Source organism: Citrus sinensis, chromosome 1, assembly GCF_022201045.2.
Source record: "Citrus sinensis cultivar Valencia sweet orange chromosome 1, DVS_A1.0, whole genome shotgun sequence".
Classification (NCBI taxonomy): Eukaryota; Viridiplantae; Streptophyta; class Magnoliopsida; order Sapindales; family Rutaceae; genus Citrus; species Citrus sinensis.
Window position 1 is genome coordinate 13052585 of NC_068556.1, and position 12344 is coordinate 13064928.

Genomic DNA, 12344 nt, shown 5'->3' on the forward strand with positions numbered 1-12344 from the left:
TTTACAATTCGAATTTATTAGTTTGTTATTTTCTTAAATTGTGGGTAGGGGGATCATGTATGTTAATGACCTTTCGATATTTGCCAGTTAACTGATGATCTGTTGGCCGGTAATAAAAACGCAATTAAAAAATAATAAAGAGCCGCCGTATGCGACTAGGCGGACCAATTTACATAACTGAACTGAAAAATATCAACAAAACGTAAAAAAAGTACAAATAAAAGAATAGCTAGAAAGCAAGCCACTAAGTCACCACGCTAGAGCAGGCAAACAAACGAATCAGAAACTAATTAGAGCAGGAAAAAAGAATGAATGAATATGAATACACGCGCGGAAAAGGAGAAAACAAAAAGGCCTCATGATACACATCTTATCTGCAAAGGAGATGCCGTTGTCTCTGCATGCATCGCCTTCACCAATGCCACAAAGTTGAATAGATCCTCTTCAGAGAACCACTTGAACTTCCACTTAAGAGAACCAATATATGTTCTTTTAGTACGAATTGCTGCAACCTTCTTGCAAGCAGTGACCCCACTTGCAGCAGTGACCAGGGGGCAGAACTCGGAGGTAGAATGTTGAACAGCTAAGCTCACACAACAAGTCTCCCTGGCATCAATGACCTGAAATGAAATTAATATGTGAATAGACGTACCTTTGACCCTTTCCACGTGGGGGGACGAAAAAAAGGACATACCTTTCACAAGTTGAATTGATTTCATAAATGAAAAGAAACCAAAGTGATAAAATGTTGTCAAGGGATAGATCTAGAAAACATCAGGCATTCATAGCTTCGTCGAAGCCAAATAGCCAAATCCAACTCAACCATTTAATCACTCCTCAAGCCAGGGGAAGCTAGTAAAACTTCAGATTTGCAATGAGTTATCTAGTCCTTCCATTAAAAGTCTTTACCATCATCTATTAAAATGTCTTTGCTGTAAGGTATAGATTCTACAGCCACAGTATATGTTCAAAGGTACAGCCAACAAACAAATTTACTTCGAACTGTTTACATTATTCCATCTTACAGTTTTCCTCAAAAATTCATACTCACAAGCTTGTCACCTTTCACACAACGGCCTCCTGTGTATTCACACAGTACACTAATGGTGACCACTCTCACAGTGCAAAGAATTATATGATCTCTTTCTCCTTGGCATACTAGCATGATTAAAAATCTATTTTGAACCTTTTAATAAAGATATTCCACTTAAGAAGTAAGATGTCAAACCAAAAATGAAGATAACCCCACTTTAAAAATAGTTGACAGAAAGCATTATCTTAAAACTCTTTCCTATACAAAACGGACACATAATTAGACAGACAGTCCAAAAACGGAACAAAGATAATCTCTGCTATTTGATCAGTGAATATGGTGTACAGTACAGATAAATGCTTATAAGCATAGATACAGAATAACTTACAATTTCAGAAACATTATCGATGGAGCAGCACAGATCAACCAAATAATATGGAGGGGAAAATACATCCACTGAAAGAGAGCTGAACTGCATAAGGTCCTCAATGCATACAAGCACATGTCCTTCAATCAGAAACAGTGATCTTGAGAGCCATGACTCTGTTCAATTTAGATGTATGAGAATTTAATATTAGACCAATACAAATAAACCATAGTTGAAAAAGTAGAAAAACGTTGAAGTATCTAAGATGTATTGAAATCCTATTTTAAGAAATTGAATTGCTAAATTTAAACTCATGCAGACTAAGGCATTTGCACTTTGCAGTAAAGAAAAATGCATTCAATGTTTGGCGTCCCAAACACTACTCTCTTGAAACTGGATCAGAGAGAACTGCTAAATTTAAACTCATGCAGACTAAGGCATTTGCACTTTGCAGTAAGAAAAATGCATAAGTCACAGATAAAACAAAATAAGTTATATAAAATATACGGCAGAATGTTTACAGTTATGCAGGGATTTAAATCAGTCCTATGGATGACAGCAAAATCTAATCCATCCAGCAAGTTTTGATATTTCTTTAGTTTGAGATATACGGCGACAAATGAATCACTGATAAACCACATGAACCAGCATTTCAGAATTAGAACTCATCTTTAAATTGAAGTTTATGCATACCAGTAATTTCATGGTCAAGACAAATTGTAGCAGAGACAGAAATAGATTGCAACAAACCAACCGTAATAATTAAATCACCAGTGATGCTAAATATCAAGTTGATCAGTCTCTTCCATATTATGTACCAGTTTGAGCTCCAAGCCTTTTTCTTTAAAACAGAAAGATTATAATATAAATGGATTGGGCGGTTAGCCAATCTGAAACACAATATTTAGGCGAGGAAATAGCATCAATACACACTTGTTTACAACGAAAAATGCAATCCACAAAAATTATCACGTCATAAGAGTAACTTCTAAATCGAGTGCAATTTATACTATTTTGCTTTGCATGCCCAGGAGTATTCTACCGAGATCTACCTACCAACACCCCACTCCTTCAACACTTAACCTAAACTGAAGTCTAAAAGCAAAAAATAAAAATAAAAAATACAAAACCTACCTACCAACACCCCACTCCCTTAACACTTGACATAAAGCTGAAGTCTAAAAACAAAAGAAATTTGTTCCTTTAGACAGAAGACCATATCACAACATCCGCAAGATTGTAAACCATTTAGACATACGAAATCATAACCAAAGTGAGGTTGTGAGACATACCTTTGTCCTCACTGCACCAAAAGAGTACCATTGAATATTGGAATATGCCTACTTTTAAGCCTCCACAGATTTGTTTCTCAAACAACTCAACCTGAACCTGCTCCAAACTGCCATTTAAATTTCCAAAACCCCAGTCTATCATAAATAAGAAAATAAACCATGTACAACCAATTGGGCAGTTATTAAACAAAACAAGTACCAAACACCGACATACATATCTACCAAAAAGTAAATAAATAAATAATAAAGAAGCCAGCATTGAGTTTAAAAGCTTATATGTGCTATGACATAGATAGATCACCTTCTCAAGGAACATTTATCATTTGCTGAAACCAAATAAAAAATTTGCAATGTACAAAATAGTTGCCTTGATTTCTCAATGCTCCTTGTCATTAAGAGGTATGTTGCACCCATCTCAGTCGATACCCTAACCTCATCACAGGAAATGAAACAGTTTCAGAGAGGTGACACATAACTTCAATGGCTGAAAGTAACAGACACCACTAACCTCAAAACCTGGAGTCCTAGACCGATCAAAACCTCTCTAATATCTTCAATCTTGTGGCAACCAAGCAAATTTAAGATAGATCCTGCAGACCACCATAGATGTTAGTTTCACCATGAAGTTCCACAACCAGCACAAGTAAAATGTGGTTCATTTTCTGTAAGAAGTAAAATCTGATTTATCAGCACAAGAGCAAAACCGAATAAAAATATGCCTTAAGAAATAACTTCATAACCACCTGTTCCATCAACTGTGACACCAAAGAGCAGCACATAAAACTTGTTCTCGCTGCTACGTAGTACAGCCACTTCTCTAAAAAGAGGGAAAAGGTCAAAAAGAAAAAGGTAATACGATTGCAAAAGAGAACATAAGAAAGAAAGAGATTACAGAGAAAAAGTACATGCAACTTACTAATATTAATCATTAAACGTGTATAATTGTTCAAATACTTAGCCTCCGCAACCATCGGATATAATCAGTATAAGGTAAGAAAATCTTCAATAGTACACACGCGCACACACATAGGTAGTGAAATACAATGATCAAATACAAAAGGAAAATAGGTTCAATCAAAAATTAAAATCTGCAAGAATAAATTATAAATACTCAATCTCATAGAATGTTAGAACTGGGAATCTGTACGATGGGGTGGAAACTATGGCAGGCATCTCACATCATCCCATAAAGACTCCAAAGCCAAGCCAAGCCAATCCATACAAAGAATTAACATGAGATAATTAACATGAGATATTCTTCTACATATATGAAACATTTTAAAAATATAATCATATCACTTATAACATGGAAGTATAAGTGTAGGCACCCATAGAGACTCAGAAACCATGTCAGTCAATATACAAAGTGTAGGCACCCACAGACCTCCCACTTGGCAAGTTCAGGCAAAAGGAAGTCTAACTCAATAAGATTGAAATTCCCACCAACACTACCAAAATGTATAACTCAAAATCTCATTATAACCATGAATTAAAAAGCACATTTCCAACTGTACAGCTCTTTGCCTAAAATAACTAGATACACTAGAATCACAGAAACTAGACAACACCATAAACATTTTTCAGAAGACGGTATATATAAAACAAGACATTTGGAAAGGCAAATAAGACCAACACATCAAGGTTTTCGGATATTAAGTAAAATATCAACAATAAATAATGACCTGTATCACTTCACATGCAAAACACCAAACAAATTATTTGTATAAATAAGCATGCTAATCAAAAAGTGTAATACACTCGGGAAAAACGCAGCAAGCCATTTTTCATTTTTCCCGAAGTTACTCATAGCTGCTAAAAAAACCCTGCCTAACTGACTTTTCAACAGAAGTTACCTTCCTCTGTGCATGAAGTCTTGCTCAAGTATCCAGCAAACAGTATACTGCATACAAGTTTCATGACTTTTGGAATCAGCAACATTTTTGTTGAAGTAATCTTCAACAAAATCCTCTTTGACCGAAGACAAGAATTTAGCCACAGATCCAATTCCACTAATATAAGGGGTCATGACTGCATTCTCCCGCGTCTGTTTCTTGTCAGAAGTTCTAAGAAGATAATTCAAACCAAATATATGCTTTCCTTGCTCACCTACATTATCAGCTTCACTAATATTCAAGTTGCCATTTAAATTTTGCAAAGCTTCTGTCTTGGCAACTGTGTTCTGCTCCTTTAATAATGAAATAACTCTTCTTGTATGTTTCCTTTTATTCTTTTCCAACAAATGAGCCTCTTGATTAACAGAACTATCAACTTCACCATCATTGCCCCCAGCAGAGAAACCATTGTTTTTGCAATTTTCTCTTTGACAGTCAATCTCATGTGGTTGGTCATTATGATCTTCTTCAAAGAGGTTTAACAATGAATGCACTTCAGCACTACTATACTCATGTTCAGGGTTGATTGACTGATCAACTTCAAGCATTGATGGCCCATATTCGCGGAAATCATCATCACTACAGCTGGTTTTACTATCAGATGATACCACAGAATAGGACTCTGCAGAGAGCTGTAAAATTTCGGCCACTAAATTGTGGCGACGATGAAGAATGTCCTCTCGATAATGAGGTGGAGAACCAGGACGGGCGGAGGATGAAAAAGCATCTGTGATATCATCTATAGGAGTCAATGGTGACTCATGGATGTTCTCAACCATCCTACGATCTTGAATAGTAAAGGTATCTTGATGGAAGCTTTTAGATTGCACAGTGGCAGCACCAGCTCCATCATGTAAATAAGGTTTTTCATTCTCCTGTCTTAATTCCATTCTCCCAATCCCCGGTAAAGAGAACCCGCCAGTAATACCGAGAGAACCAATATGATCAAAGGATTGATAGGCGTGCAAACCAGTAGGCATATCCGCATAGGAATTTTCAGATTCTAAAATGTTTGTACTACTCTCATCACCTGAAGCTTGAACAGAGCCTGAGACATATTTTGAGCTTTCAGCTAGATGTGGCTGGCTCCTCTTGTTCTTTATATAATTATCTTCCTCACAATTCATCAACGTAGCTCCACTACAGATACTGCCATCCACAAAATTCTCTGAAGTGTGATCCATCCACTCTTTAAATTCCCGCAACCAAAGAATTGAACGCTCTCTCTTCATATGCTCAACCCTACTCATCAAATCAATAATTTCAGCATCATCATCAGATGCTACATTCTCCTCTTTGCTTTCAATCTCATTATCACATGACACAGACTCACGGTCAGAACCAACACATGTACTTTCTTCTTCACTCTCAATAGAAGCAAGGCGGCAAGCCTTTTTCTGCAAAATGTAAATCATGAAATATTGTGACTTTAATGAGCTCAATGAGAGTATATATATGAACAGATCACTAAGGCTTAGTACCCATCAAATGTTTAAAGATCAGGGGCAAGCAATTTACTTTATTCCACAAACTCCCAAAGGCAACTAACCTGTACCATCAGACCTACCAACCGGCCACTGGGTCAGGAGTGATCAAGTACAGTAAAGCCTCTCTATAGGCATAATGTTGGGACCAAACTAATTTCACTACTATGAGGAGGTTATAACTTAATAGAGGTGTAGTTACAAATATTATTGTTTTGACTTATCTATCCTTAGCGCAAGCGATATATAAGGTAAAATATGCATTACAATGAATAATTAACTAATGTTGCATGTCAAATCCAATTGATAAAAGAGATAAACATAGTTTAAACACAAAGTGTTGGGAATATTCAATGCACTAAGGTAAAATACGCATTACAATTAAAAATTAATAAATGTTGCATGTTAAATCCAATTAATATAAGAGAAAAACATAAACACAAAGTACATGTATTTATGTAGTGTTGGGAATATTCAATGCACTAAGGTAAAATATGCATTACATTAATAATTAATTAATGGAGCATGTCAAATTCAATTGATAAAAGATATAAGACAGTTTAACCAAAAGAAAAAAGTACATATCCTTATGCAGCGTTGAGAATATACAAAGTGCAAGTCTAAACATTTGCATTCCCTTTAACGTTTTTCTCTAAATGTAAATTATGTAAATATTATAAATGATTTGATAACAAACTCTAAAGAACAAATCATTGTCCCAAACAACTTTAAAAAATATTTCATTTCATATTAAATCTTTAATATAACATGGCACATATTTTTTTGCTATATACAGATAATTATTATTATATGGAGACGATTTTGTTAAGATGGGACCTAAAAAATTATAACTTATTACAATGTGGAATTTATTCTTAGTCATAATTGCCCCAAATTGGGACCACAATTTATTATGATTGCAGAGGTTATTCCTTTATAGAATACCACTACAGAGAGGTTTTACTATATATACATATGTATATATATTCAAACCTAAAGGCATACCAACTTTAAACTAATATTTAGAACTTCCTATTAAAATCACTTACCCTTTTCCTGTTAGCATTTCCATCTCCATCAGCATTACCTTTTGCTGGAGAATAGAATCCAAAGCCTGCGGGTCGCTTCTGTCTCCTAGCAATTATAAGTTGCCTCTCCCAGAGCTCTCTCGTGCTGATTTCCTTGCCATCTACCTTCAACTAGTTAGGACAAAAAACAAGAAATAAATAAGTTTAGCATTACAGTTACATAGGGAGAGTCATTATGCAATTCAGATTTGATTTTGGTGACAAAATTTCAAACAAACCAAAACAGAAAAAATTGCTTAATGATCCCCAAGAAACTATAATGTTAAAAAGCAAGAAGAATGTAAATCATGCCTTACTTTAGCTGGATGAGCAAAATAGCTGAATACTTGTGCTCGATACCATCGGGAACAACATAATGGATTCCCTTCCAACCACAAGTTCAGCAAATAAGGAAGGCTAGCAAGGAATTCAAGCTCAGAAAAAGTGGAAATAATATTGTAGGAAATGTCAAGGCCTTCAAGAGACTTCAAATTCTCAATCCCACGCAATGTAGTCAGTGCATTGTTCCTTAAAACAAGTTTTACAATATGGCAGGAGACCTGCATAATCCCACAACATGGGCACAAGATGGGTGAATGGGTCCACACCTGATTCATAGAGCAAAAAATAACAACAGAATGGGAAATATCTAGTAATCAAACTATGAAATACAGCATTTCACATATAGTCATGATAAGTAAATCTAACATATATTTATACATGAATTTGCAAAAACAAAGATCATTGCATTAACTTCATCGGAAACCCCTACAGTTGATTATAATAATGTCAAATGGATGTGAAAATTATATCTATTCAAAAAATTAAGGAAAAAAATTGTGTTTTTGTGTGTGTCTGTATTTATATATTAATTATTCTCTAATGAGGCATCCTCATTTTAACTAAAAAAGAATGTGACTAAAAGACAAACAACCACGAACTTCAGTGCACTAGCACATGGGAAAAAAAATATATGGCCTCCAATGAATTGATTTCATGCTTTTTTTCTTTTTCCTTTTTTGTTAAATTGAGAATGTCCTCAGTGAATAAAATTTTTCTACCCACAACAAGAACACACATCGTTAATTTAACCTAAAACACTAATATAGTTGCTGAAACTTGTAAATATAACACCGATAATCTCGCTATTTTAACACCAATAATCTTTTCCACGCTTTTTCAATCACATGGACCCTTTTCTATCATTGCTCACCTACAAGCTCTATTTTTATATAATTATTTCTTTCTCACATAAACTCATCTCCACCCACATATTTCTCTCTCTTTGGCTCACATGGAATTATCATTCATATCCAGACATTTATGCTAAAGAATGTTAGCTTCAACACTTATTCTCATAAAGAATTGGAGAAGTTATGAGGTTGTCAGGCAATCAATTAACATATGATTTTAGGAGAAAATTTATGAGACCCATTCTTGAGTTTCTTGTTTTCCTTTTGGTTAGGAAAGAGAGAAACTTTTATAGAAAATTAGAAACGAATAAATAATACAAGAGTGAACAGGAGGTCCACAAACTAAAATCTTCCCTACAGTGTAGAGTACCAAAGTTTCTACAATAATTTGAAAAAAGAAGCCCTTGAAATCTGAGACACGTGAATAAGAATCCAAACCAACAAAATTAACCCAAAACTGCAACCCAATCAAGCTGCATAAAAAAGAATGAGGAATGTAGAAAATCCTTGGAAGTTGACATCCAACTAGAAGAAAAGAATTGAATCCTGTCCCATAACCCATTAATATCTTCCTCATTTTCCCCTACAAGTATACGGCTATTTCTTTCTTACCAAATCACCCAAAAGAGAGCTGGGACACACACTTCCATAATGTTTTAGCTTTCCTTCCTTTTCTAAAAGCAAATATTCTCCATCAATAAAGCCTTACAAGAGGCTGGACCTGCCAAAAGAAAATTAGCTGCAACACATAAATGAGCCCACAAAGAGGAGGCAACATCACAATGAAGAAAAAGACGATTGCTGGTTTCTTCAATCTTTAGTTTCTTGTTAATTCACCAGAAAAATCAGTGCCAGCACCTTATTCAACTTCACGTCAAGGCCGCCACCACCAGCATTCAAGAGAATGCTAATCAATCTTTCTTACGCATGTGCCTTGCAAGATTAGTGGTGGTGGCTTTCAACACTTGCCATTGTTGGCAGTGAATGGTAAACAGGGTTCGGTGTTTTGGTGACATGTACAAGATCGAAATAGTAAGCTAACTTCTCCTAGGAAGAGTTGTGGGATCTCCTCTCTTCCAACTTATTGGAATAAGCAACGAGGATGAAATCTAACCAGTGCTTTCTTTCCTATGGCTAAGCCTTTCTGTTATGACTTTTCCATATGTGTGTTTGTGTATGCACATATGTGAAAATATATATCAACTAAATTACTGTATTCTAAGACATCTAAGATGTGTGAATCGAACTGAAGAAGAGCCACTACCGTATGCAGATCATACCAAACAATCTTTCCGAGGTTCCAGGTACAACAATGTTCAAAATATGTCAAACGATTTTAGCAGTCCACCAGAGCATGATAGAAAAACTATCTACACTCCTAGTAACCCCACAGCTTGTTGAACTTAAATTTCACACAACTGCAACAGACCAGCATGGTAGCAAATGATATCACAATGTGACCACCCTACATTCCAAGCAAAGTTAACAAATTTTGGACTATAACCACCACCAATTTCAGACTATAACCATTGGCATTAAATAGCACAACAAATTTCAGATACAACCATAGGCATTGAATAGCATAATCCTATCACAATCTCGACTTCAAACTAAATTCTCACGGATAAACAAGGCCCTAAGAAAAGAAGGAAACAGTAAGCAATGCAAATTAATGAGACTCAGATGCAAGTCTGATTTAAAAGATAATCAAGAACATATAAGCCAAATCCTAGAAGGAGAAAATTTTTTATTTTTATTATTATTATTATTTTGATAATCCAGACTCCTGCACCAACTCCAACCATGGCTCAGCACCAGCCAGGCCCTAAACTGGGGGGGTCAGTCGAGGACCCCAGTCTCATGACCCACAAGACAACAAAGGGTGGAATTATTAATCTCACCAGAAGGATCGAGCTTGAGACCTCAATACAGCCAAGCACCATATCCCAAGCCCTCAACCAACTGGGCTGCCCCCTTCGGGGCAAACAGAAATTTATTTCAAAAAAGTATACGTTAAGATGAATTAGGAATGTGTAAACAATCAAGCACGTTCAAAACCTTTGTCATGATTGCTCTCTTCTCAGTTGAAGCAACACTTCTTCTCTCTATTGAATGAAAGCTGTTTTCATATTGGGGTAAATACATCTAAGGCCATAAAACATTGCTTTATTATGTTTGATCTAATTATCCCAAATTGAAAGTCATTCTGAGCAAATATATTAAAATTCATCATAGAGATTGGTTCATATGGCTGCTGAAAAGTTATCAAACCAACGCGCCCATGATTTTGACAGAGCATGATCAAGCAAGGCTTAGATTAAACACTGAAGATACAGAAACACATGTGCTTATTGAAACCTACGGCAATGTGTTTATGAGTGCCCAAATATCATCTTCAAATATTTAGTAAATTCTTAAGCAAAAATTAAGACAGAAAGCTACAAACAAAATTTACCCAATAGTAAACATAGAATTACATTTTTTTAAAATTACTATGTAGGGGAAAATAATTAGAAAGATGCCACAATAGAAAGCAGCTCTAAAGACAACAAGCATGAAATATGGTTTCAAATCCATGCATCATCTCAAACATCAAAGCAGTCATTCAACATACACAAAGATAACTATTAAAAGTAATTTACTCATACCTCACTAAAAGCTGCAATGGATCTGAGGTTATTAAACCCAAGATCCAAGTGCTTCAAGTTGACACATTTACGAAGATTATCAACCTTAGCAAACTTGTTTCTACTTAAATCAAGAGTTTCAACGGCAGGAAGAAGTTGCAGAGACTCGTCCATTATAACCAACCGATTACACGAACAAGATACAAACGACAACCGATTCCACTGTGGAGAGTCCTTTATTTCAACAATCCTGCTCGCAAACACATGCCGCAGTGCGTTCTAAAGTAAACACAGAACATAAAAGTCAAATTTACGGAAAATCAGCATGAATTAATTCAAAAGAGAGCAAGTGAACTGACGGTAGAATTGTGACAAATAATCTTCTCCAAAGTATGTCTTAATTCAAGCAAGCCTTTAGCAGCGGAAGTTGACAAGTCACATCCTCTGAGCTCCAAGACCTTCAATCTACAAAATGGCAGCAAGGAGAGGGGCGTGGGGTCACGCGCGGGAGGAGGCAGTGCAGACACGACTTTCAACGACGTAAGAAGCTTCAAAATCCGACGCAATTGCTCCAATGCACGGTGGTCACCAAGGTCCGAAACGTAGGCGCGAAGATAGTCAAGAGGCGCGCCAGCTAGCAGCCGCTCAAGCTCACGCAGCGCCTCGAGCCGCGATTGGACGTAGTGAAGCCCCGCCGGATTGAGTTTCAAGACTATGGATCCTTCTATTAACGGACCCGCTTGTTGTTCTACGAATTTCACCAGCTTTTCCAGGTATCGATCTCCAGTTACGATCGCCATTAAAATTTAATAAAACTGATTTGATTTAATTAGTTAATAAGAAATAAAAAATGGAGGTTTTGGAGGAATGGAAAACAAGAGAAGAAGAGTCGTGGCTGATTTTATTATTAGAATTGATTTGCAAGGGTAAGCGTATCTCGTTAATTGGGTCTTAATGATTGATTAGTGGGTTAGAATTGAAAGAGACTTCTGCAATTTTTTTTCTTTTCCCTAAGAAATTTTAAAATTTTAAGAAAAAATTAAAAAATGTAGCAAGAAGACACGTGGCTTACATGCAAACCCAACTCGATGATAGAGGGAGGGGACCCGATGATACATTTGTATGCTAACTGGAGAAATTTTATCAGACATAATTATATAATAAGTAAATAATATATTATATGAGTGTATTTATTTTAAAAAATCATAATATAAGTAGTGATTATATTAAATTTAATTATACATGTCATACATATATTAGTTGCTTATGTTGCTTATACATGTCATACATATATTATAGAATTTCTTCAACTAGTATTGACTTTGTCTAATCTGTGTTATTTGACCATTTTTTCCCTCCTTAAATAGGTTATTTTTTCATATTTCTCTT

At 35.6% G+C, this 12344-nt stretch overlaps 1 protein-coding gene across 9 annotated transcripts; it reads right to left on the bottom strand.

The window, feature by feature from the left end:
• Window positions 1-124: 124 nt before the first annotated feature.
• LOC102607018 (hypothetical protein) lies at window positions 125-11916 on the bottom strand. Of its 9 annotated transcripts, none has more exons than XM_006490743.3 (11): window positions 11315-11913; window positions 10977-11234; window positions 7453-7743; window positions 7118-7267; window positions 4546-5981; window positions 3436-3509; window positions 3201-3282; window positions 3060-3119; window positions 2693-2799; window positions 1422-1576; window positions 125-620 (listed from the first exon to the last, which is right to left on the bottom strand). In XM_006490743.3, the coding sequence occupies exons 1-11, from the start codon at window positions 11753-11755 to the stop codon at window positions 357-359; spliced, it is 3318 nt and encodes a 1105-aa protein (XP_006490806.1). In that variant the 5' UTR covers window positions 11756-11913; the 3' UTR covers window positions 125-356. The 9 variants fall into 9 exon arrangements, 8 of the variants coding, with proteins under 8 accessions (XP_006490806.1, XP_006490804.1, XP_006490805.1 ...); XM_006490741.3 differs by having other exon boundaries at window positions 2994-3119; window positions 11315-11912; XM_006490742.3 differs by having other exon boundaries at window positions 2994-3119; window positions 7453-7695; window positions 11315-11910.
• Window positions 11917-12344: the final 428 nt, after the last annotated feature.